The sequence below is a fragment of the Peromyscus leucopus genome, chromosome 19 (assembly GCF_004664715.2).
Source record: "Peromyscus leucopus breed LL Stock chromosome 19, UCI_PerLeu_2.1, whole genome shotgun sequence".
NCBI lineage: Eukaryota > Metazoa > Chordata > Mammalia > Rodentia > Cricetidae > Peromyscus > Peromyscus leucopus.
This window is the reverse complement of record NC_051079.1, coordinates 82,838,908-82,861,206: the sequence shown is the minus strand read 5'-3', so window position 1 is coordinate 82,861,206 and position 22,299 is coordinate 82,838,908. Positions and strand designations below refer to the sequence as shown.

Genomic DNA, 22,299 nt, shown 5'->3' with positions numbered 1-22,299 from the left:
AATTATAATTCTTCTTCTAAGCTTTTCTCTGTCTCACCAGCATCCTGTCAGACACAAAAGCACCCAGAATGCCAAGCCAAGAAAGATGAACAGCTCCGAGGCAGCAGACGACAGCCCACCATCCCAGGACACCTGTCTACCTCAGAAGCCCCTTCCCTACCCCCCTCTCCAAGAGTCAACCGATGCCCACCAAGTCAGCTGGAAGCAGTTTTTCTGGGAGAAACTATGCCCCTATTCCTGCTCACCTGCTTTTTTATAATAAGCAAAAAGTCTGGAATGTTAGGATTCTGCCCCCAATCCAGCTGCATGACCACACATACACAGTGCAGGAGCTAAGCAAGGGGCCTTGTGTCTTACATCATCAGTGTGTGCTGGTGATTATGTGCATGAGGTGGCATGGTCACGCAATCTGCACATGCGTGGCATAGCTCCGTAATCCCACCTGCGCCTTAAAAAGCCAGACACAGACTCCTCTTCTCTCTCTCTCTCTGTTCTCTCCTGCCCTCACTATCTCTCTCTCCCTCTCTCTCTGTTCTCTGCACGTGCTTCTTCCCCAGGCCTAGTTCTGTTGCCCCCCCCCCCCAAAAAAAAAGCTCAGATACTGGGTTTTGTCGTGACTTGTGCCTCATGACCTTTCCACTCGGTAACCAGTTGCTGTTTACCATTTTTAAACCAACAATAAGGAAACATAGAAGAGGAATTAGGGGAGGACTTGAGGACAAGACAGAGAAGAGAAAAGAGGATGGGAGAACTAGATGGGTAAAACTGGAGAGGAATGGACTAGATGGGGAGAACTAGATTGAAGGGCTAGGAGAGAGTGCCAGAGGAATGAGGTGGAAGATGAGGAAGAACCAGATGAGAAAAAATGAGATGGGAGAGGAGCTGAGATGGGAAGGAACTAGATGGATGAGAATCCAGATGGGGCAGAACTAGATGAAGGAATTAAGATAGAACCTAGAGGGGAGAGCAGATAAATGTAGAGAGAAATCAGGCAAGAAAGGAGCTAGGCATGAGAGCAGAACAGAAGCTGTGTAGAGAGAGAACTATCACAGAATAATAAAGTGCATGGACTAAGGAGTCTCGTGTACATAGATTCATTTCCTATCCTCAAAGATTAGATTATCAGCTGTTTGTAGATTCTTCCTAGACCCTGGGAGGGCACTATGGAGGGGCAGGATCCCCATAGTCCCCGTTACCTGGTGCCATGAACAGATTGAACTGTTTAGGTACTCGGGGACTGATAGGAAGTAAGGTTTGGAGCATCCAGGGAGAGAGGTGTCGCTTCACAGAGGGCTGCCCAGTTAGAGGCTCAACTCTTCGGGAGGTACAATTTTTGGAGACCTCTGGAGTATCAGCTACAACCAGTCCTCACCGAAGGATGCTGCAGACCCCGGGGACACCGATACCCCTGTCTGCAGCAGTGAGTAGCCATGAATACTCCACCCCCTTAAGAACAGTTAAAATGACTTGGAAGAGAAACAGCTTCAGATAGAAATTACAGGACACAGGCTTGAGATAAGAGACATTTCAGCCAGCTCCAGTTAGTTTATGGCTTAGAGATGGAGGCAATAGACGATCTTAATTCTAAACAGCCCACTAAAAAATGCATAGAAAGATTAAGGAGAGCCGCTGACCTATGTCCTCTGAAGCAGCAGCCTCCTACTACAAACAGATTTTTTTATTTATTTTATTTTTTTTGCTATGACTCACTGGGATCTAAGGGCTAACTTGAGCCATAAAACTTCAAAACTGCCCTGCACCCAACTAGGAGCTCATCCAGCAGCCTTCATTTAAATAACAGTGCAAACCTCACAGCCCCACCAGAGCAGGTATCAAAGCTAATGGCAACTCCCAGTTCTCCTATCCTGCATTTAAAAAGTGTCTTTCTCACTCTCTTTCTCTTTCTGGGTTCACTATTCCTATAAAGTTCTTAGTTACTTATAAAAAAAAAATCTTGGTCCAAGTCTAAGAACTGCTAATATCAGATTGTGAAAAGGGACGCCTTCCACAATTTGAACTCCTACGGCTTCTCAGACTTCCGGAGCCATCTGGAAGCTGGAATCCTAAACATCTAGCTTCTTCTCTCTGAACCTAACTGTCTGCATCTCAGTTCACTTCAGCCTATGTCCCCCCACACCTTGACATTCCCAGCAGCCATCTGGTTTGATACAGAAAGGAAAAACCGGCTGCGGCTGCTACAAAAACAAACAACAACAACAACAACAACAAAATCCTCCTCCGTTTTATTTATTTATTTTTTATTTTATTTTCTTACTGTGCTTATCTTAATTCATGATACACCATAAAGGATTTATTAAATTGTTACTCTCCTTATATACTATATTTTTGAATAAGAGCTCCTGTTTCTATATTAAAATAACTTCAGTACAAACTTATTATTTTTAAGGCTAAACTTGATAGGTATAAAGCTTAAGTTCTAAATTTATAAGGACAACTAACTTATAAATCGTTAAGAATAAGTTTACTTTAATTAAAGATAATAAGAAATACAATTTATTGATTGATTGGCCAACCTAAACTGTACACTCTTAAGGATAAGTTGTATATGAATTATAAGCTACTAAGGATAATTATTATATCCTAAGTTAAAACTTGATTATCTTATAAATGATCAAATTTTCTAATGTATGCAAAACTACATTTATGCTAAATTTGTTGAATATTAATACAATAAATCCTTACTTAACCCCTGGCATTCTAAGAATGTTTAAGCTTCCCACTTTAAACTATGCCATGCCTCTTATTGCCAGGGTTTTGTCCAAACTACACTTTGAGATCATTTAGATTATAGGCCCATTTACGAGGTCTAAAGATAATTTGCCTTGCTATCCAATTTCAAATAAAAGATATTGCTCACCAAATAGATTTTGAAATGACCTTTTACTGTTCCTTTATTAAATGAAATTCACTTTACATTGGCTGTTCTCAAATATCAATCACCTATGTCTCCTGACAAATTAAATACATAGATGCTTTTGGATGTAAAATTTTTTATAAGGGTATGGAAGTTTATATAGATATAAAGAATATTTAGAAAAGTTAAAAAATAACTTATAATATATGAACTGCCAGTTATTAGGATAGATAAATATAACATATGAATATCTAGATATGTTATAAATGATACATGAATCTCAGTAAATAACCTAGAGATACTGAGGATGTGTGCTTAAGTTAGATCTATGGATAAAATTTTTATTGAGGTCTGAGATTATATATATATGCTTTAAGAATGACTTATGTATGCCTTAATACAAGAGTCTATGGACCTCCCCAGAAGGGACACTGGAATTAATAATAGGCCGTAGCACCTCTGCTGTACAAGGTATAAAAATTGTCCTAGGAAAGGTTGATTCCAACTTTACTAGAAAAATTAAAGTTATTGTACAATCCCCTACAAAAACAATTCAGATTCATACAGGGCAGCACCTAAGGGATCTGCTGGTTTGGATTCTAATGATGTGGCTTTCTGGGTTCAGAAATTAAATATTCCAGACCAACTAAACACTTAAAATACAGGGAAAGAAAATAATTGGCTTGCTAGACATAAGCACGGACATTTCTTATATTTCAGGAAAAGATTGGCCAACTACTTAAGACAACTATTACTCTTTCATCTCTTATAGGCCTAGGTCAAGCTAATATTACTGCCAGCAGCTCAAAAAAATACAAAGGCGGTCAGATAGAAGAAATTATGGCCTATTCTCCTCATGTGTCACCCTCCATACTTAATGCACTCTGAGGAAGAGACGGGTTGCCCTAATGGGCGTGTCATCAGCCTCTGCTGTGTACTGACACCAGCTCGGATGCTATCGATGGGTTTTAAATCTAAGAGAACTTGGGTAAACAAACCCAAGGCGTAATTGAGCCCATTATACCAGATTATAAATGACAGACCTGGCCTAGGGCATCAAAATTTATCCTACGGGCCACCGTTCACTGCCAGAGAGAGAGAGAGAGAGAGAGAGAGAGAGAGAGAGAGAGAGAGAGAGAGAGAGAGAGAGAGAAGGAGAGAGGGAGGAAGGGAGGGAGAGACAGAGACAAGCAATTTCCTCTCCCACTCTTGATTGCCAGCTTTTGGTCCCACAGATGTCAAAGCAACCACTGCATCACCAAGTGCCCTCACCTGGCTGCAGCTTGCAGTTGTTTCCAAGTTCTCTGTAGTTCAACACGTGCTTCAGTATCAGTGGGATCAAAGTACCTGGGCTGGGCCTTCCCTCCTGGCCCACCCAAGCAAGCAAAGACAGCCTCCCTCTCCCTGCTCTGAACTCCCTGGGGAGGTCACATTGCAGGCTTGTGGTTTCCTCTCCAGTTGGAGCTTCCTCACAGAAGGGGCGATCTCTGCGCACTCACCAGTCAGGAAACAGGGTCGGGCCACCCAGTCTTCAGCATACACCGCAAACTGGCTCAAGTACCTACTCTGCATGTATCCGTTCACGGTGCAGAAGAGGACTGCGGCAGCAAAGGAAAACATCGGTGTGGCTTTTCCTCCTCGGATCAGGGCCGGGAACACCAGCGTCCTTAGGAAACAAAAGCAAGGAGCAGACTTGAGAACCGGGGAGTCTGTTTCTACATCGTGGCTTCACATGACCTTCCCGGTTTGTTTTCTGGTATAGACGTCATTCTTGGTGCACATTTGTGTTGGTTTACTCTATTCTAAAATCAGGGGCTTTTAGATAAAGACCCAACTATGCTTCACTCATGTTTGTCAGTCACAGTATTCAGGATTCTAATTATACAGAGCATGAAACAGATACGCTCACTTAGAGAAAAATGGACAAATTCCCCCTCTCCTAAAACTCTCTCCAAAGCAATCTGACACTTCTGGCACTTGTGGGACCCTGAACTCATGTGCACACACCCCACACACACACACACACACACACAACACATACACACACACACACACACAATTTAAAATAATAAAAGTAAATGAAAAAAAATAAAAATTTTAAAAGAAATATGTCTGTTAGAATACAATTTACTGGTGGCTAGAGGGCTGTTTTGGTTGGTGAATTGCTTGTCTTACACACGCAAGTATTTTGAGTTTAATTCCCAGTACTCAGCTTTTAAACAAAAAAAAGTGAGCACTTACATTCCCAGCACTGAGGAGGTGGCAACGGCTGCATCTTGCTGCTCAGTCAGCCTCACCTAATCAGTGCTCCAGGAGGGCTCCAGTCTACATTTCCCCAGTGCCAGTTTTCTCTTAAGTGGGTTCTAGGGATCAGCTCAGGGTCTTAGGTTTATATAACAAGTGCTTTACCGCTTTATCAAATAAGCCAGCTGCCAGTGTGTTAATATTTAAAGCTGTAGGCCAGAACTTATCACAGACAGACAGACAGACACACACACACACACACACACACAGTGTTTATATGTTTATATTTGTCCCTCTGTCCTTTGGAAACTGGTTTCAGGAGCCCTGAAAACAACTAAGTCATTGGATGTTCAACTCACACACAACTGCATAGCATTTGCATAAAATACATGCCCCATTTATTATATTATATATATTTATTATATCTTCTGAGGTCTTTGATGTAGTTGAAGACTAAATAGTTATAATTATGGTTTCCTTTGGTTATGATAAGAGATAAGGTAGATATCAAACTTTAGACTCACAAATATAGGATACATAGAATATTTTCTTTAAATTTACAAAATACAAATAGACTAGATATTGTAACTGTAATTCTCGTTTGTTATATGTATTTTACTGTGTTAAAGTTAAAACCTTCCTTTTTAATTAAACAGAAAGGAGGAAATGCAGTGGGATAATGCCCTTGTACACTGGTTTAATAAAATGCTGATTGGCCAGTAGCCAGGCAGGAAGTATAGGCGGGACAAGCAGACAAGGAAATTCTGGGAAGAGAAAGGCTGAGTCAGGAGATGACAGCCCACTGTCCAGGGAGCAGCATGAAATGGAACACAGGTAAAGCCACAGAATACGTGGCGACATATAGATGAACAGAAATGGGCTGAGTTTAAATATAAGAGCTAGTCAGTGGCAGCCCTGAGCTAATGGCAAAGCAGTTTTAATTAATATAAGCCTCTGTGTGTTTACTTGGGTCTGAGCAGCTGTGGACTGGGTGGGACACAGGAAACTCCAGCTTTACTCATTTTCTGTACACTTTCTAGTTTATTCACAACCTAATCAAATGTAAACAGGTATTATGCTGTTTTCTTTGGGGAATAATAAAAACTCCACACTGCCTATAATCCCAGCACTCGGGAGGCAGAGGCAGGTGGATCTCTGTTAGTTTGAGGCCAGCCTGGTCTACGGAGCTAGTGCAGGACAGGCTCCAAAGCTACAGAGAAACTCTGTCTTGAAAAACCAAACCAAACCAAACCAAACCAAATCAAACCAAACCAAAACAAAACAAAACAAAACAAAACAAAAAAAGAACAAAAACAAACAAACAAAACTCTACACTCACTCAATACGGATGTAATTTTTCTACAAATACTTTCAGTACATAAGTTGGTTGGATCTGGACAATGAACCAACAGTAATAAAGTACCAACTATCCTCAGCTTGTAGGAGATGTGGACACCACTGGTCTGAACAAAACCCATCTTGTGTTCCAGCCTAGATACAAAAGAAAGGTTCAAAATGAGGAAAGAAAATTAAGAATCTTTAAACTACACAAAATAGGTGTGAAAATAAACAGTCTGACCAAGACTTCTGGGCTAATGCCACAGATTCCCAAGGGTGAATGACATGTTGGAGATGGGTATCACTGTGGACGGCGACTTCCCCAGGAGGCTGGAGTCACAGAGCAAGTTTTCATCACTTTAAGTTCAGTGTTAAATTCAGCGGCAGCTGAGAGCTGGGACTTTCTGAGTGTGAAATGCCATCCTATGGACCTGTTCCTCTTGTTTGCTGAAGTCTGATATTCCTAGTCTGTCAGCCTAGGAAGGGCATCACCTGTGAATGGCAATAAAATTAACCTTGAATCAAGAAAACAGCAGAGGAATGACCGCCTAACCCTCTCTCTCTGCCTTCCCAGATCAGAAAAAAAAAAAAACAAACAAACAAAAAACAACCTGTGAATCTTTCTTAGCCCATCCCTACTCTTTCCTGTGCCTTGTTAAATGCAGATTAACGTTCCTCCAGTCTCAGAAACAAACCATAAAGTAACATGTGCTTCTGAGAAAAATATTAACAGAATTTTCAAGTATTATCAAGATCAGTCACTGACCATTCAGGTTGTACACAAGCAGGGCATAACAGGTATTGATCTTTCAAAGGTACCAACTGCCCTACCTTTAAAATGGTGAACTGACAAACCTGTCCGGGTGGAATGATGGCCTTTGACACCAGAAAAATTACAGGCACCGGAACAGCTGGTTCAGGAGCAGCTGAATGCTCAACATATTAAAGAATCAACAAGTCCTTGGAATTCTCCTATATTTGTCATTAAAAAGAAAATCTGGAAACTGGAGAATGGTAGCAGATCTGAGATCTATTAATAAGGTGATCTCACAGCCTGGAATTCCCTTGTCTCCTTTATTACCTAAAGGATGGTCTATTAAAGTTACTTATTTAAAAGACTGCTTTTTTACTATACCTTTACAAGAACAGGAGAGAGAAAAGTTTGCCTTCACAGTGCCTACTTATATTCCCCAGTCTATTAAAAGGTATCGGTGGAAAATTCTTCCATAAGGAATATTAAACAGCCCCACCTGTGTCAATATTTTGTACAATAGTCATTAGAAATAATTCAGAAATAATTTCCTCAATCTATAATTTACCATTATATGGATGATATCTTACTACCTGATTCAGATGCAGATACCTTAGAAAAAAATGTTTGATGAAGTACAGAGAATTTTGCCTTGTTGGGAATTACAAATTGCTCCTGAAAAAATACAAAGAGGACAGTCTACTAATTACCTAGTCCATAATATAGGTTTACAGGAAATTCAACCACAGAAGGTACAAATCAAGAGAGATAAATTAGGGACTCTTGGTGACTTTCAAAAATTGCTTGGAGCTGGTAACTGGTTACGACCCACAATTGGATTTACAACCCAAGAAATAAGTAATTTATTTAAAATATTATATGGTGATAAGGCCTTAAATAGTCCAAGAAAATTATCAGCTGAGGCTGAGAGAGAATTGGCTATGGTAGAAAAGAAATTATAGGATGTACATGTGGATTGCTTGGATCCACAGCTTGATTATATCTGGTCATGCAACCTTCTACACATTCTCCCACAGGAATTCTTATGCAGAGAGAAGATATGATCTTAGAATGGATATTTTTGCCACACAGAGTAAAAAATTAAAGACCTATATAGAAAAAGTTTCTGAATTGATCCTGAAAGAAAAAATTGAGTCTTCATCAATTAGCAGGAAGAGACCCAGCAGAAATTGTGGTACCTTTTCACTAATGCTGAAATTGCCTCATTATGGGCAAAAAATGAACATTGGCAAAGAGCTTACAGTAATTTGAGGGGAGAGATTAGCAACAAATATACCCAAAGCAAGAGACTTCCATTTATAAAAACAACTAATTGGACCCTTCCTCACATGGTATAAGGAAAACCAATTTCTGGAGCCCCTACATTCTACATCGATGCAAACAAATCAGGAAAGGCAGGTTAGAAGTCAGGAAAAATAAGTAAAGTAGATCAAAGTCCTTATTAGAATTTTGTTCAAAAGTCAGAATTACATGCAATTCTCATGGCATTAGATTTTCCAGAACCTCTTAATATAGTTACTGACTCTCAATATGTACCAAGAGTTGTTTTACATATTGAAACTGCTGAACATATTCCAGATGATTCAGAATTAACTTTGTTATTTATTCAACTACAAGCAGTAATCAGAAATAGAAATTACCCCTTGTATATAACACATATCAGATCCCATACAGGTCTACTAGGTCCTTTGGCATAAGGTAATCATAAAATTGATAAGCTATTGGTAGGAAATGTGCTAGAAGCCTCAGAATTTCATAAGAAACATGATGTTAATAGCAAAGGTTTGAAGAAAGACTTTTCTTTCACTTGGCAACAAGCCGAGAAAATTATAAGTAAATATCCTACTTGTTCTTTGTAGTATAAACTCCATTATCTGCAGGAAGAAATAGATGTGTTTCATTTGGAAAATTATGTGCACCATACTATAGATATATATTCAGGATTTCAATGGGCAACCGCTTTGAGTTCTGAAAAGGCTGATTCTGTAATTGCACATCTATTAGAAGGTATGGCCATTATCAGAATATCCATACAAATTAAGACTGACAGTGCTCCAGCATCTGTCTGTAGTAAAATGAAAGTTTTTTTCCATATTGCAACATAAAGCATATTACAGATATAACCAAACAATCCTACAGCACAAGCAGTTATAGAAAGATCTATTTGTACTTTAAAAAATATGCTTAATAAACAGAAAAGGCCTGGGTGGTGGCAGTGGCGCATGCCTTTAATCCCAGCACTCGGGAGGCAGAGGCAGGAGGATCTCTGTGAGTTCGAGGCCAGCCTGGTCTGCAGAGTGAGTTCCAGGACAGCCAGGACTGTTTCACAGAGAAACCCTGTCTCAAAAAACAAAAACAACCAACCAAACAACAACAACAACAACAAAACCCACCCAGAAAAGGGCAATAAAGACCCGTAAAGATAGATTACACAGTACTTTATTAACTTTAAAAATTTTAAATGCTAACGAGAAAGGAGTAACAGCCGTGGAGAGACAAGGGAGAGTAGGAGAAACTGCTGAATTACATCAGCCTGTATGCTTCAAAGATGTGTTGATCGCAGAATGGAAACCAGGATATGTGTTACATTGAGGAAGAGGTTTTGCATTTGTTTCCACAGGAGAAGAAAAGCTATGGATACCATCAAGACTGATAAATATTAGATTCAAACAAGAGTGACCTCTTGATTAGGAGAGGAGATGGTTCATCAAATAGTGTGGCCATTCAGTCTAAACTAGTAAGACTAACAAATGCCTTTCATTTGATCAGACATAACCTGCCAAAAAAGGGAAGTGCCTGAAGTTAGGCTTGGGGCAAGGTTTTGATTTTGTCTTTCCCGAAAAATAAAAACATCCAACTACGGAATCTGAAGAGACCACTGGACAAATGAGACATCTGAAGAAAATGTCCAAAAAAAAAAAAAAAAAAAAAAAAGTAAATTGGCTGAATGGTATAGCACATCTGCAAAAGGATAAAATTTCATATATCTTCCTAAATGTTTGTTTCTGCTATTCTCTACAGACATACAATGCAAATGGCCTTTTTGTAGTCCCAGTTCAATTAAAAATTAAGGCTACTTTGGAGTTGGAGCATGATTCTCTTCTTCTCTCAACCCAAGCATGCTTGTTAAAAGAAAATCCAAAATCTCTGTCTCATGTCAGAAGAGCCACCTGATATGGGACAGAAGAAAAAACAAAATTAAGGGACTATTGTATTGCCACTAATCTCATGATCCTTTGGTTTATTTTTTACTCTTTAAAGCTTTTCTTAAGGTATAAATATTATCTCAATACTTATAAAATTGTTTTATATATATATTTAAACTTTCTGTCATGATACCAATGGTCATATAGAGTACTAATTCTAGAACTAAGCTTTATCTACCTTCCTGTACGTGATTTCAGGTTTGAGTCTGAAGCAGGAATTAGGGGCTAAGTTTGTGTACCCTTGATGTATTTAACAGATGATGATCCTTTAACCTCTTGGAGATCTGCTGCATATGACATTTCTGTAGTAAACTGTGACCATTCCTGGAAGTGAGCTTTGAGGTCTCAAAGAAGATGACAGGGCCCTACCATGACAATGCTGCCAGGATTGTGGTAACTCCACTGAGCTGAAAAATACCACACTAAGATCAGCTTTGAACTACAAACTGCTCAGGACAACTTCAAAGCAGTCAGCTAAGAAGGTCCAGCCTCACAGACTGCTTCAGCCAGGACTTCAGATAAGCCCTGCACTTTCCCATCACACCGAGACTGGACCACAGCTAGCTCTCCCAGGATTTGATCTCTATCTCAATTTTCTCAGGGTCCCTAAAGATGCCGTCACTCCCAGACAACAGGAAGTAATTTTAAGAACATGATGTCCACATTCTTAAGAGGTGAGGTGGGTGGTTTTGGGGCCTTCGGTGGATTATGGACGTTTATCATTGTTTAGGGGGGTTGGCTGCAAGTTGTTATTGATCATGGTCAGGGAGGAAACTAAACAGAAGAGGTTGGATTCAGGGATCTCTTTCTGAAACCATAAAAAAGGAGGAATATAGGAATGACAGGATAAAAGGATAAATGACTGGATATTGTTAAGTCTACTTTTAAACTAAAAAGCGACTGAAATATTTTACATTGGTATGGATTTTTGTATACTGATACAAATTTAAGGTTATTTGTGTGTGTGTGTGTGTGTGTGTGTGTGTGTGTGTGTGTGTTTCTACTCTTGTTTAAGGTATTGTACCTATGCAGCTCATTTAAAAATGTAATGTGAGGTTCTAGTCCTTGAAAGCTATTATTACAAATTATTTAGAATAATTAAGAAATGCAGGTTAGTAGTTAGTCATCTATAAGCAAACTTGTAGCCATGTTAGATATGTTTTTGAGGTCAGAGATATATTTTAGATAGACAGGTGGACTTCAAACACTTCAGAGATCTACCGAATATGGCATTTAAGATGTTTTAATAACGTAAGACTTTTCATGATAGTGAGACACGTCTGCTCCTGGCAGCACCAATTTACTTCAGAGAAGATGATGGGCATCGAAGAACCTTCATTTGCTTACATTTGTGGCAGAGTTAGGAACAGGGCAGGAAATTGCCCTTCCCTGGACTGCTGACAGTCTGCTGTTCAAATTGGACGAGCAGGACACAAAAGAAGGTGACTGCCAAACTTTGCCAAGACAATGTAGGACAGTCCTTCAAAATTCCTGCTTCACAGAAAAGTCTTCAGATATTCTGGGCATGTAGGCCAAAGATGGATGCTCCAATGTGGCAGAGGAGCCTCTGGTGACTGTCCAGGCAGTCAGCTGTCTTTGCCATGTCTATGGTATAATTGCACTTTCTTGTGGGACTTTCTTTTGGGATCACCAACTCCCAATTAACGACATGGAAACTTTTTATTAATTATGAAAGCTTGGCCTTTAGCTCAGGCTTGTTCCCAACAAGGTCTTAAAACTGAACCTGTTTCTGCCAGGAGGTGGTGGTGCACGCCTTTAATCCCAGCACTTGGGAGGCAGAGGCAGGCAGATCTCTGTGAGTTCAAGACCAGCCTGGAGTGATTTCCAGGAAAGGCGTCAAAGCTACACAGAGAAACGATGTCTTGATAAACAAAAAAACAAAAACAAAAAAACAAAAAACCTTAACCTGTTTCTATTAATCTACATTCTGCCACATGGCTCTTTACCTCTCCTCCATTCTGTACATCCATCCAACTTCCTCAGTGTCTCTCTGGACTCTCTTGCATGCCTAGATTCTAAACCCAAGTTCCTCTCTCTCCCTGGAAGTCTCACCTATTCTCTCTTGCCTAGTACTGGTCATTCAGCTGTTTGTTAAACCAATCCTAAGGTGCCTTAGGCAGAGACACATCTTTACAGTGCACAAAAAGATTATCCAACAACACTATAGTTTTGGAAGTTACTTGCTCTGCACTTCCTGTTTACTCAGGTAATATTTTATCCTTCTTAAGTTCTTTGATGGGATTGAAGACTAGATAGTTACAGTTACAATTTTCCTTGTTACCAAATTCAGAAAAGAAACTTACAAAAGAAATGTAAAGTTTATAAGGTTGAAAGGCATAAAAGCTTAAGTTGTTTTTCTAAGAAAATATTTTAAGGTCTAAGAAGGTATTTTTAGGATGGTAATACAAGTTATGATAGAAAGTTGTTTAGGTAGAAAACTCTGGACTCATTAAGATAAGATAGATAATAGAGTAACTCGGTGACTGTTAATGTTATCTTGAAGCAGGGGGCAGAGTCCACGACTAACTGACCGAAATTAGCCATAGAGAATTTGGAGGACCCAGGATACAATATGACAGAAAAGCACAGGAAGGAGTAGGGAGGGGCTTAGAAAGATTCATGGGTCTTTCCAACCTGGGAAGGTGGAAAGAGGGGGTCAGCTGGTTACCCCTCCACTTTGCCATTTCTATAGTGTAATAGCACTTTCTTTGTTTTTTGGTGTTTTTTTTTTTATTTTTTTATTTTTTTTATTTGAGACAGGGTTTCTTTGTGTAGTTTTCAGAGCCTGTCCTGGAACTCGCTCTGTAGATCAGGCCGGCCTTGAACTCACAGACATCTGCCTGCCTCTGCCTCCCAAGAACTGGGATTAAAGGCATGCACACTTCTTCTCTGCTTTCTTGATCTATCAGGTTCTCACCTCAACATCTGACTCCTGAGTTTTTATTATAGAACAATTTAGATAAATTTCGATCACCCGCGAGCAGATCCAACACACCATGGACTTGACCATCACCTTTGGCTCTGAGCATAAGGAATGGGCTGCACTTGCGGCTACGCACAGCAGTCTGGTGTGTAAAGAGGTACCTGTGAACTATTCTGAGCTCAGAGCCGAGACAGCCTCATCCTGAACGAGGACCCTCAATCGCCTGGTGAGCTCTGCAGGGCTTCTGGAAGGAGCTTCTCTGCAGACTCCAGAAACTACCTTCTCGATTCATTTGAAACTTCAGGGGCAAACAGCATCAGTGTGCAAACCATACCACAGTTTAACCTCAAGGCTGTTGGAATCTAAAGCCATGTTCGCGTGCTTTATAGATTTTCTTCCCCCATGGTGCCCAAATTCAATGTGAGACCTCCATTATCACGTAAATTTGCAACAGACATAATTTCCAATGTTTTGTGAGCTGGAATTTTCATGTTTGAAAGATCTCTTTGGGTACTTGGGAGTTGTCATTTCATATTCAATGGGAAGAAATTAATCTGCAAAGTTACAATATTACGGAATGTGCATGTACCAAAGCATGAACCAAACAGAATGGCATAGGGTGGGCTGTTATCAGTTGTTTTCTGCTCGCCTTAAGAGCTAACAAAACCACCCCCAGGGCCGAGCGTGGGAAACCTCCCTTCATGATGTTAGTTGAGGGAATCCAAGAGACTCCCCAAAGAATATAGGCTGTTGTCATTACCCTTGGCGACCTCCCAGCCACCACTGTGCCCCTCCTTGCCCTCCTGCGCCCCCTATTCTGTCCTCAGCACCAGAGAAGGTTCATATTCCCAAGGCCAGGGTCTGGCTTCTCTCTGGTACAGTCACACAGGAGCCAGGCCAGTCTCTCTTAGCACCACTTCTGGGCCCATGCCATTTTGTTCTCTGCTGCTCTCTCAATTGGCTTGTACCACCCACAACACGCTATACCAACAAGGGCTAGGGAGAGCTTGCCAGATTGGCTGTACGAGATGCTGTTTCCACCCTGGTTTTCTTCCAGGACAGGCCGCTCCAGCTCAAATGACCACTTAATAAATAAGATGCTTGGGGAGAATGGAAACTGCTTATCTTTTCTACTGGGAAAACTTAAATGTCACTGAATTACACGGGCTATGTGTCTACTGACATGTGTCTCTCCCTCTCCCTCCACCGCCTCCCGACTCCCACAGAAGTATCTCCCAGCAGTTTTAAATACCACATCTGGCAAAACAAGTGCTTTTGGAACAGTTTTCTACTCGGCCACAAAGAAAATGAGTCATAGCCCTTGCCGGAAAGCAAACAGAAGTGGACATCCCTGTGTTAAGCAAAAATAAGCAAGACTCAGTGAGACAAACACTGTCTATTCTTTCTCACGGGTGTATCCTAGATTTGGGGGTGGTGGTGTTCAAGACAAGACTTCTCTGTGTAGCCTTGGTTTTCCTGGAACTTGCTCTTTAGACCAGGCTGGCCTCGAACTCAGAGATTCGCCTGCCTCTGCCTCCCCAGTGCTGGGATTAAAGATGTGTGTCACCACCACCTGGCTGGACTCTAGATTTTAACTTTTACACACACACACACACACACACACACACACGCACACGCACACGCACACGCACACGCACACGCACACGCACACACAGTACGTTTGTACTACCTGTACCACAGGTCACAAAACTAGAATGGCGACCTCGAGGAGGGGAAATAAGAGATAAAGAGACGGCAACAGAAGAGATGAGACCTGAAAGTAGAAGGAGAGAAGTTAGGGAGAGGACAGGGGTCAGCAGGTGAGAGGAGAGGGACGGGGAGGGAAGTGGAGAAGGATGACCATCACAAAGTACTCACGCGACTGCCCATGGCTTTGAATGCCAATTTTAAAAACTAACAAAAGCAAATGAGTGAATGAAGAAGGCACTGATGATCAGAAGTCTCATGCCACCAGTCCCCCCAGTCAGCAGCCCAAGGTCAACACTGGTTGCTGTGCTCAGGGCTCTCCTCCCTAGAGAAGGGTCTGCTCAGCCTCTGCCACTCTAGAAGGGACTAGCCATTGCGTTTGCATGGCTGTCTCCATTCTCTCACTTGCCTGCACTTAATCATGGCGTTTCAAATCCAAAGGCTTTGACTCAAACTGCGAAATAAAATTTTAGGAGGCACTGCCTTTGCTTCTAACCTGGCGTTCTCAGAAGCTCTTCACTGGCATCAAGCCTGGCAGAATATACACAGATAGGCCCATGTGCATGTCGAAGTAAAGCAGTGCCTGTCATCATTGATGGAATCCTGGGATGTGTCAGTACCAGGTGAGCTGTTCAGACAGCAGCCTATTTATCACGAATGCCAATCCTACAAGGTTAGGCATCAGGAAGAAACAGCTCATGTTATCAGTGCGAAACCCTGCACAGTGTAGGAACTTACCGCAAGAAATGATGGTGTTGGAATAGCCCTGTGATAACAGGTAGACTCAAAATCTGCTCAGTTCGTCAAACTCCATTTTGAAAAAAAAAAAAGCAGATAAAGCCAAGTGTGGAGGAGGCATATGCCTTTAATTCCAGCACTCTGGAGGCAGAGGCAGGAAGGATTTCTTTGAGTTCCAGGCCAGTCTGTTGATCCTATTATACATATCAAGTTCCAGGCTAGCCAGAGCCAAGCAGTCAGACCCTGTCTCTAAAAAACAAATACTCCCGCTGCCAAGTACAAACAACAGTGAAGACATAGATAGGTAAATTAGGAAGGTAATGAGGGGAGATGGGGTCTGTTGTCCGTACGCCTGAAAACAAGTACTCAGAAAAGGCTTTCCTACAAGCCTGACTTGCCCAATGGCCACCCTGCTTTACAAACCAACAGACAAGCAAATGAACAAAAAAAAAAACCGGATTTCTACAAGACATTTTCACAACGAGGCTGTGGCGGTTTGAATGACCATGTCTCCCTGATTTGGGGGCGTTCCTCGGGCACACCTGTTGTGAACTGTGCTGCAAGGCAAAGTCCTTTAGGCATCTGGACAAGGCTGCCCTATAAAATACAGCTCAACTAAACCAACAGTGCTAACAACGGTAATGAAGGGGCTGGAGAGATAGATGGCTTCAGAGGTTAAGAAGTTCTCACTCATCTCTCCCTCATTTCAGGGGATCTGACACCTTCTTCTGCCTCCTTGGGCACTACACCCATGTGGTATATCAGACATACATGCAGGCAAAACTCCAAAATGCATAACATAAAAAAAAAAAAAAGCAACTAACCCACATGTCTTTTGGTCCATGTTTTAAGCGAATCTGAGGAGTGAACTGTTTTGAAATTCATTGGCAAAAATGAGAGAAATGTCCTCAGGATTGTCAGCTTTCCCCTGGTTGGTGGGCCAGGGAGAGCTACAGGTGTCTGTTAGGGGTTTAAGATCACAAGCACGAGTGTCTCCAAAAAGCCAATGTGCAGTTGAGAGTGCAGGGCAGAGTGTACTCTCCGGTCTCTCTTTTTCGCTTCTCCCCCGCCCCTCCGAAACATTTTGGAAGCGTTTATTCATAAAAGCTTAAAAAAAAACAACTATTAGAGTCCCAGGCTAAACTGCTTAGTTACGCCTAAATGCTGCCCTCTGTCTGTCCTCCTTGATTTCTACAGAGAGGCAGACAAGTCACCTAGGGCCTCCCAGTGTGTCTGAATTCCAGGCAAATGACAGGGGCCACCTTCACTTCTCCAAGAAGCTCTTAGACTGTAGGCTGCCCGACTCTAAGGCATCAGTCAGGGAGCTAAGACGCACTTCGGCCAGATGTGCATCCCTCCTCACCTCGCCCACTCCGAAGGGGCAGATGTGCATCCCTCCTCACCTCACCCACATTCTCAGAGTCCCAGTTTTCTTGCTCTTTGCTCTCTTTGCCACCTGGGAATCAGGGACAGCCTGGCTGCAGGCTTGTGTTGTGAGTCTCCCCTTTCTCTGAGACCTGCAAGAAGGGACTCCTACTCCGCCTCATGAGACTAAACTCCTTCAGAGCATCCAACACTTTACTGTCTGCTTGTGTGCGTATTCTCAGTAGTGATAATGTCTCAAAGAAACTTCCTACTTAAAAGGACAGTCCTCTTCGGTGCCTCCCTTGCTCCCAGGCCAGGGACTTTGCATTAATACGTTCCATTTTGCATATAATGTTTTGTTTTAAAAGGACCATGCAGTACAGCATTTCATGTTCTCGGTTTTCTTGAGACAGGGTCCCGCTATGCAGTCCAGGCTGACACTGAACCTGAGATTCTCTTGCTTTGGCCTGAGAACTGTGTTGTGGGATGTTTGTACACTGTGTGAAGATACACTGCTGTGATTGGTGTAATTAAAAGCTGAACGGCCAATAGCTAGGAAGAGGTTAGCTGGACTTCCAGGGACAGAGAGGACTCTGGGAAGAAGAAGGGAGGAGATGGCAGGAGACACAGAGAGGAAATAGGAGGTGCAAGATGGAAGAGAGGACCGACTTGATGTGCCATGCTTTGCTCAAGCCTATGGGAGGCCTGCCCCTTTCTGAATGGAGATGGGGGGGAGTAGAAGAGATGGGGGAGAGTAGAAGGAGAAGGGGTCTTAGAGGAGAGGAGGACAGGGACAGCTGTGGTCGGTATGTAAAATAAATGAAGAAAAATGTTATTTAAACTAAAAAGAAAGAAAAGAAAAAAGATGGAAGAGAAGTAACACCACATGATAGAATGTAGACTAATATAAATGAATTAATTTAAGGTATAAGAGCTAGTTAGAAACAAGCCTAAGCTATAGGCCGAGAGTTCATAATTAATAAGAGGTCTCTGTGTCATCATTTGTGAGGCGGCAGCCAAAAGAAAAATTTGCCTACAGTGCTGGTGTTAAGTAACTTCAAATGATGACTGCTTGTCTGATACCTCTTTTTTTCACAAGTGATCTAAGTATAACACTTAATGAAGTTAGGTAATTGTAAACGGGATGTTTATAAATGAACTTTTCATGTAAGTTGAAAAAAAATTGTTTTTTAGCATCTTTAGCTTGGAACTCAGAGTGCTGGGGTTAAAGGAGTGTGCCAGCACACCAAACCTGTGTAAGTTGAAATTTAAAGTTAGGTCAAATTACACAATACTGTGAGAAAGTCCGAGGGAGCCTGACTTCTTCTGTCCCCCAATTCCATTCTCATCTTCATCCCTTCCCTTTGTTTCCCTCTCTGGGGATCGAACCCAATTCTAAAAGGTGAGACACCGAGCATTTGAGTAATTCCCAAGTTAAGTGAAGTTCTGAAACCCCAATAGCTAAACGTAAATTCAGGTCCTCTGGGCTTGTTCAATGCTATGCAAAGGACTACACACAATATGCACGACCACTTTAAACAATTCACTGTGATCATATATCTACCTGTCGCCAACATTGATCTACGAGAAAACTTCAATGTTGACGACTTGTTTTCACAAGCTCTGTCTCATCACTTACACAGGGCATAAGAAAAATCAAAGTGATTTGGGGGGAGGTTAGACAAACTGGAAGAATAGCATAAGACATGTTCTTTTAGTGAGAAGTAGACTAATTTTGTCTACAGTGGAAAGTTTAAAAGTTAGCCTTTTTACAAGATATAAAGGTAAAGAGGGAAAAATAAGCGAGGTAGAAAGGAACCAGCAAATAGAAAAGACAGTCCTGAAGAAGACGATAATTATGAGGGTATATTTCAGGTAAGAAAAGTTAAACAGAACAATGGGACATTTTTGTATGCGAGAATCTGTGTGGTAGAATGATTTATCTGTTAGTTAGTTAGTTTGTTTGTTTATAGCTGGATTGGCCCAGGATGGGAAGAAAGAAATAGAGTAAAACTAAAGATGAAGCAGGTTGCAAAGGGGCTGAGCAGGTGGCCGGTCTGTGGAAGAACGAATGTTATTAAAACAACCTGTGCCGGACACATGCGGGCACTATCAACACTGATCTCTAGTTACCAATCATTTGTTCACAGGACCAGATCACATCAAACCCCAGCCCTTCTGGGGCAGTGTTCCATCAAGGGGGAAAAGGTGACAGCTGTGCAAATAGCATCCACCCTGTCAAGTACTAATGACCACAGATAAGAAGACAAGCAGTAATTGGGGAGGGGCTCGCACCAATGTGTTCTTGATAAGACTTATCTATCACAAAAGACTCTGCCAGCACTATGACCTTGGGCAATGGTCACCACAACCTCACACCAAAAATAACTTCTGCAAGGATGTCTGTTTAACCTTAGATTGTTGACCCCCCCTCCCCGGTTATAACTCTTTAAGCCAAGTATTAGTTTCAAAACCTTGTATGTAATCCTGAGGCTGCTTCTGATAATCTTTTTGGCTGTGCAATGTAGTACGGCACACACATACTCATTCCAATGGTCTGTAAGCCTCTTTCCCCTCTTCTCAGGGTTAGTGCTCTTTCTCCTAACTCAGAGCCTCTTTGCACATCTTAAGCAAAGGTCCTGCCACTGAGCTACATTCTCAGTCCAAAGGGAATCTCCAGTATTTGTTATTTAGATGGACATACCTCTAACAGTTTGCCTCCCAGAACTGACTTTTATCCATCGGTGATGCACACAGACACAAATTTTGGGGTTTTTATGGAGGTACTTCCATGGACAAGAGTTCAGTAGGTATTTAAACTGCAGGAACTCCCCACCCATCCATAAAAATAGATCAAGCATTTTGATAACAACTTTGTTTGGTAGAATATATCTTCTTTGTGGTTTTATTTGTATCTCACTCATGTGAGTGTGCATGCATGTGTGTGTGTGTGTGTGTGTGTGCGTGTGTGTCTGTGTGTGATGTGCATGTATGTGTGTGAGTGGGTGTGGGTGCCTGTGTGCCTCGGAGTACATGTGAAGGTCAGAAGACAATCTCAGCTGCCTGTCTTTGCTTTCTGCTGGTTCACTGCTGTGTATACCCGTCTAGCTAGCCCCTGTCTCCTATCTCTTCTGTCCATCTCCCCACAGGGGCACTGGTATTGCAGTAGCTTGTGTGGGATGCACAGCTACCCACAGAGTCATCTCCTCAGCTTCTGGGATACTCTATCGACAGTTCGAGGCACACAGAATTCAGTCTTTGTTATATGTTGATTGTGCCCCCATATAAAACGCCAGCACTAAAGGTGACTAGAAGCACACTATGTCCAAGATGGTGAGAGGGGCTGGTATAGAAACCAACTCCTATACCTTGCTGGATACCAGGGACTTGTGGTAGTGAGGAAGCCATTCTACCTCCTTATTGTTCTTTCCTATAAGAACAGGCTATCAATACAACACTGAATTCTCAGCCTCTCCAGGAAATGGGTACTTCAGGGTGAGTCCCCAAAAATCAAAGGACGAGAGACTTGCAAACATCACAGAACTCAACTCCTGTAGATACAGAGGCAATGTCTTTATTGTGCAGTTTTCAGAATCTAGATGAAAACATTTAAATGTTGACTTACAAATGTTTAGTCAGTTAGGGGCTAATATTGGAGACAGTTCAGTCCAATTTATTGGAAAACCTTACGACTTGAGGCAGTCACTGGAACATTGTTCATATAACTTCTCCCGGGAAAGATTCATAAGCCAACCGAGTTTGTGCCTGGAAAGCCGACCCCTCTCAAAAAAAGAAGGCAACACATCTCTGCAATTGCCCAAGTCCGCATTCGGGTCCGGAGTGGTTCCAAGAGACTACTAAGCTGTTCGCAAGCTGGAGCTGGGTCACCCGGCTATGAGAGAGGCTGTACCAGGGATAAAGATTCCCCAAGGGGAAACAGAGAAACACAGTAACATCACCCTGCTAGGGTGACATCGCTGATAGTCCGCAGTCAGCCAGCGAAGAAATCGGGACCACTGTACCACTAACCCAGACCAGGCTCGCACTTCCACCACTTCATGCGGTCCTTTCCATCTCCCCTTCGAGACAATCCTATGTATTTCGGAATGAAATCTCTGAGCCTCAGGTTCTCGGGAGACACCTCGCGTGGGGAGGAGCGAGCTCAGGAGGGAAGACCATTACCTTTGCACGTAGTGGATCAGAAACATGGCCAGCAGGACCCGGTTGGGGAGGATGCCCAGGCGCGCGGCTGCAGGGCGGGCGCACTCATAGAGCGGCCAAACCATCGAGGGCAGCTCCTGCAGGAACCAGGCGGGTCGCGCCGGCACTTGGAGGCCGGGAAACTGCGACGAGTAGCGGCCGTAGGGAGAGCCCACCGAACTGAGAGCCACGAAGGTCACCAAGGCCATGAAACCCTCTAGGTAAGCGAGAGCGTCCAGCAGGCACAACTCGTCCCAGCCCATCGTTGAGGTCGAGCGGCGTGCTCCATGCCCGGGTGTCCAAGTGAGGCCACATATAAGCCCGGGAGGAGGGCGCAGAGCAGCCCACACGAGCCAGCGCCCCAGCAGTGCGTACCTGCCCAGGGGAGGGGCGAGCCACCTGTGCGGGCTGGGACTGGACCACAAGCTAGCACCATCAGACCATACCCTCCCGCACTGGTTCCGAGGGAGAGCCGGATTGCGCAGAGCCCCGCCTGCACAGAAGGCCCCGCCCCTTCCCGCCCGCGATCGGGCTGCTCATTGGCCTAGAGCTGCTTTGGCCCTCGGCCCCGCGGGGAAGAAGAGCAGGAGCCGAGCACTCAGGGACCCGCCCCCTTCTTTCCTGCAGCCGGAGCTCCGCCCTCGGAGTCCCACAGAGCCCCGCCCACCCCAGCAATGGCTCCGCCCACCCAGCTATGGCCCGCCCCGCCCTGCCACCGAGCCACGCCCCTCCACGGTATCGCCTCCTTGACAGCGGGCGGCGGCGGCGCGGCTCGCCCCTCTGCGCACGCGCCGTGCTCAGGTCGTCCGTGCAGGTGCCTGAGCCCCCGGTGGAAGGCGGGGATGGGGTGAGGCATGCTCAGCGGCGTTGGAGGGTTCCTGTGGGGGGGGGACACGTTCCATGTCGGGCG

At 43.1% G+C, this 22,299-nt stretch overlaps 1 protein-coding gene across 2 annotated transcripts in view; it reads right to left on the bottom strand.

Moving 5' to 3' along the window:
* The window catches only part of Srd5a1 (steroid 5 alpha-reductase 1), a 46,649-nt gene extending 24,747 nt beyond the window's left edge, over positions 1 to 21,902 (bottom strand). The window contains exons 1-2 of one of the 2 annotated variants that reach the window (XM_028873682.2): positions 21,372 to 21,902; positions 4,441 to 4,541 (exon numbers count right to left, since the gene is read on the bottom strand). In XM_028873682.2, the coding sequence (XP_028729515.1) occupies positions 4,441 to 4,541; positions 21,372 to 21,652 (382 nt within the window). In that variant the 5' untranslated portion in view covers positions 21,653 to 21,902. Of the gene's footprint in view, positions 1 to 4,374; positions 4,542 to 21,371 lie in introns of both variants that reach the window. The other variant, XM_028873681.2, reaches the window with a different exon arrangement.
* Between the last annotated feature and the right edge of the window lie 397 nt (positions 21,903 to 22,299).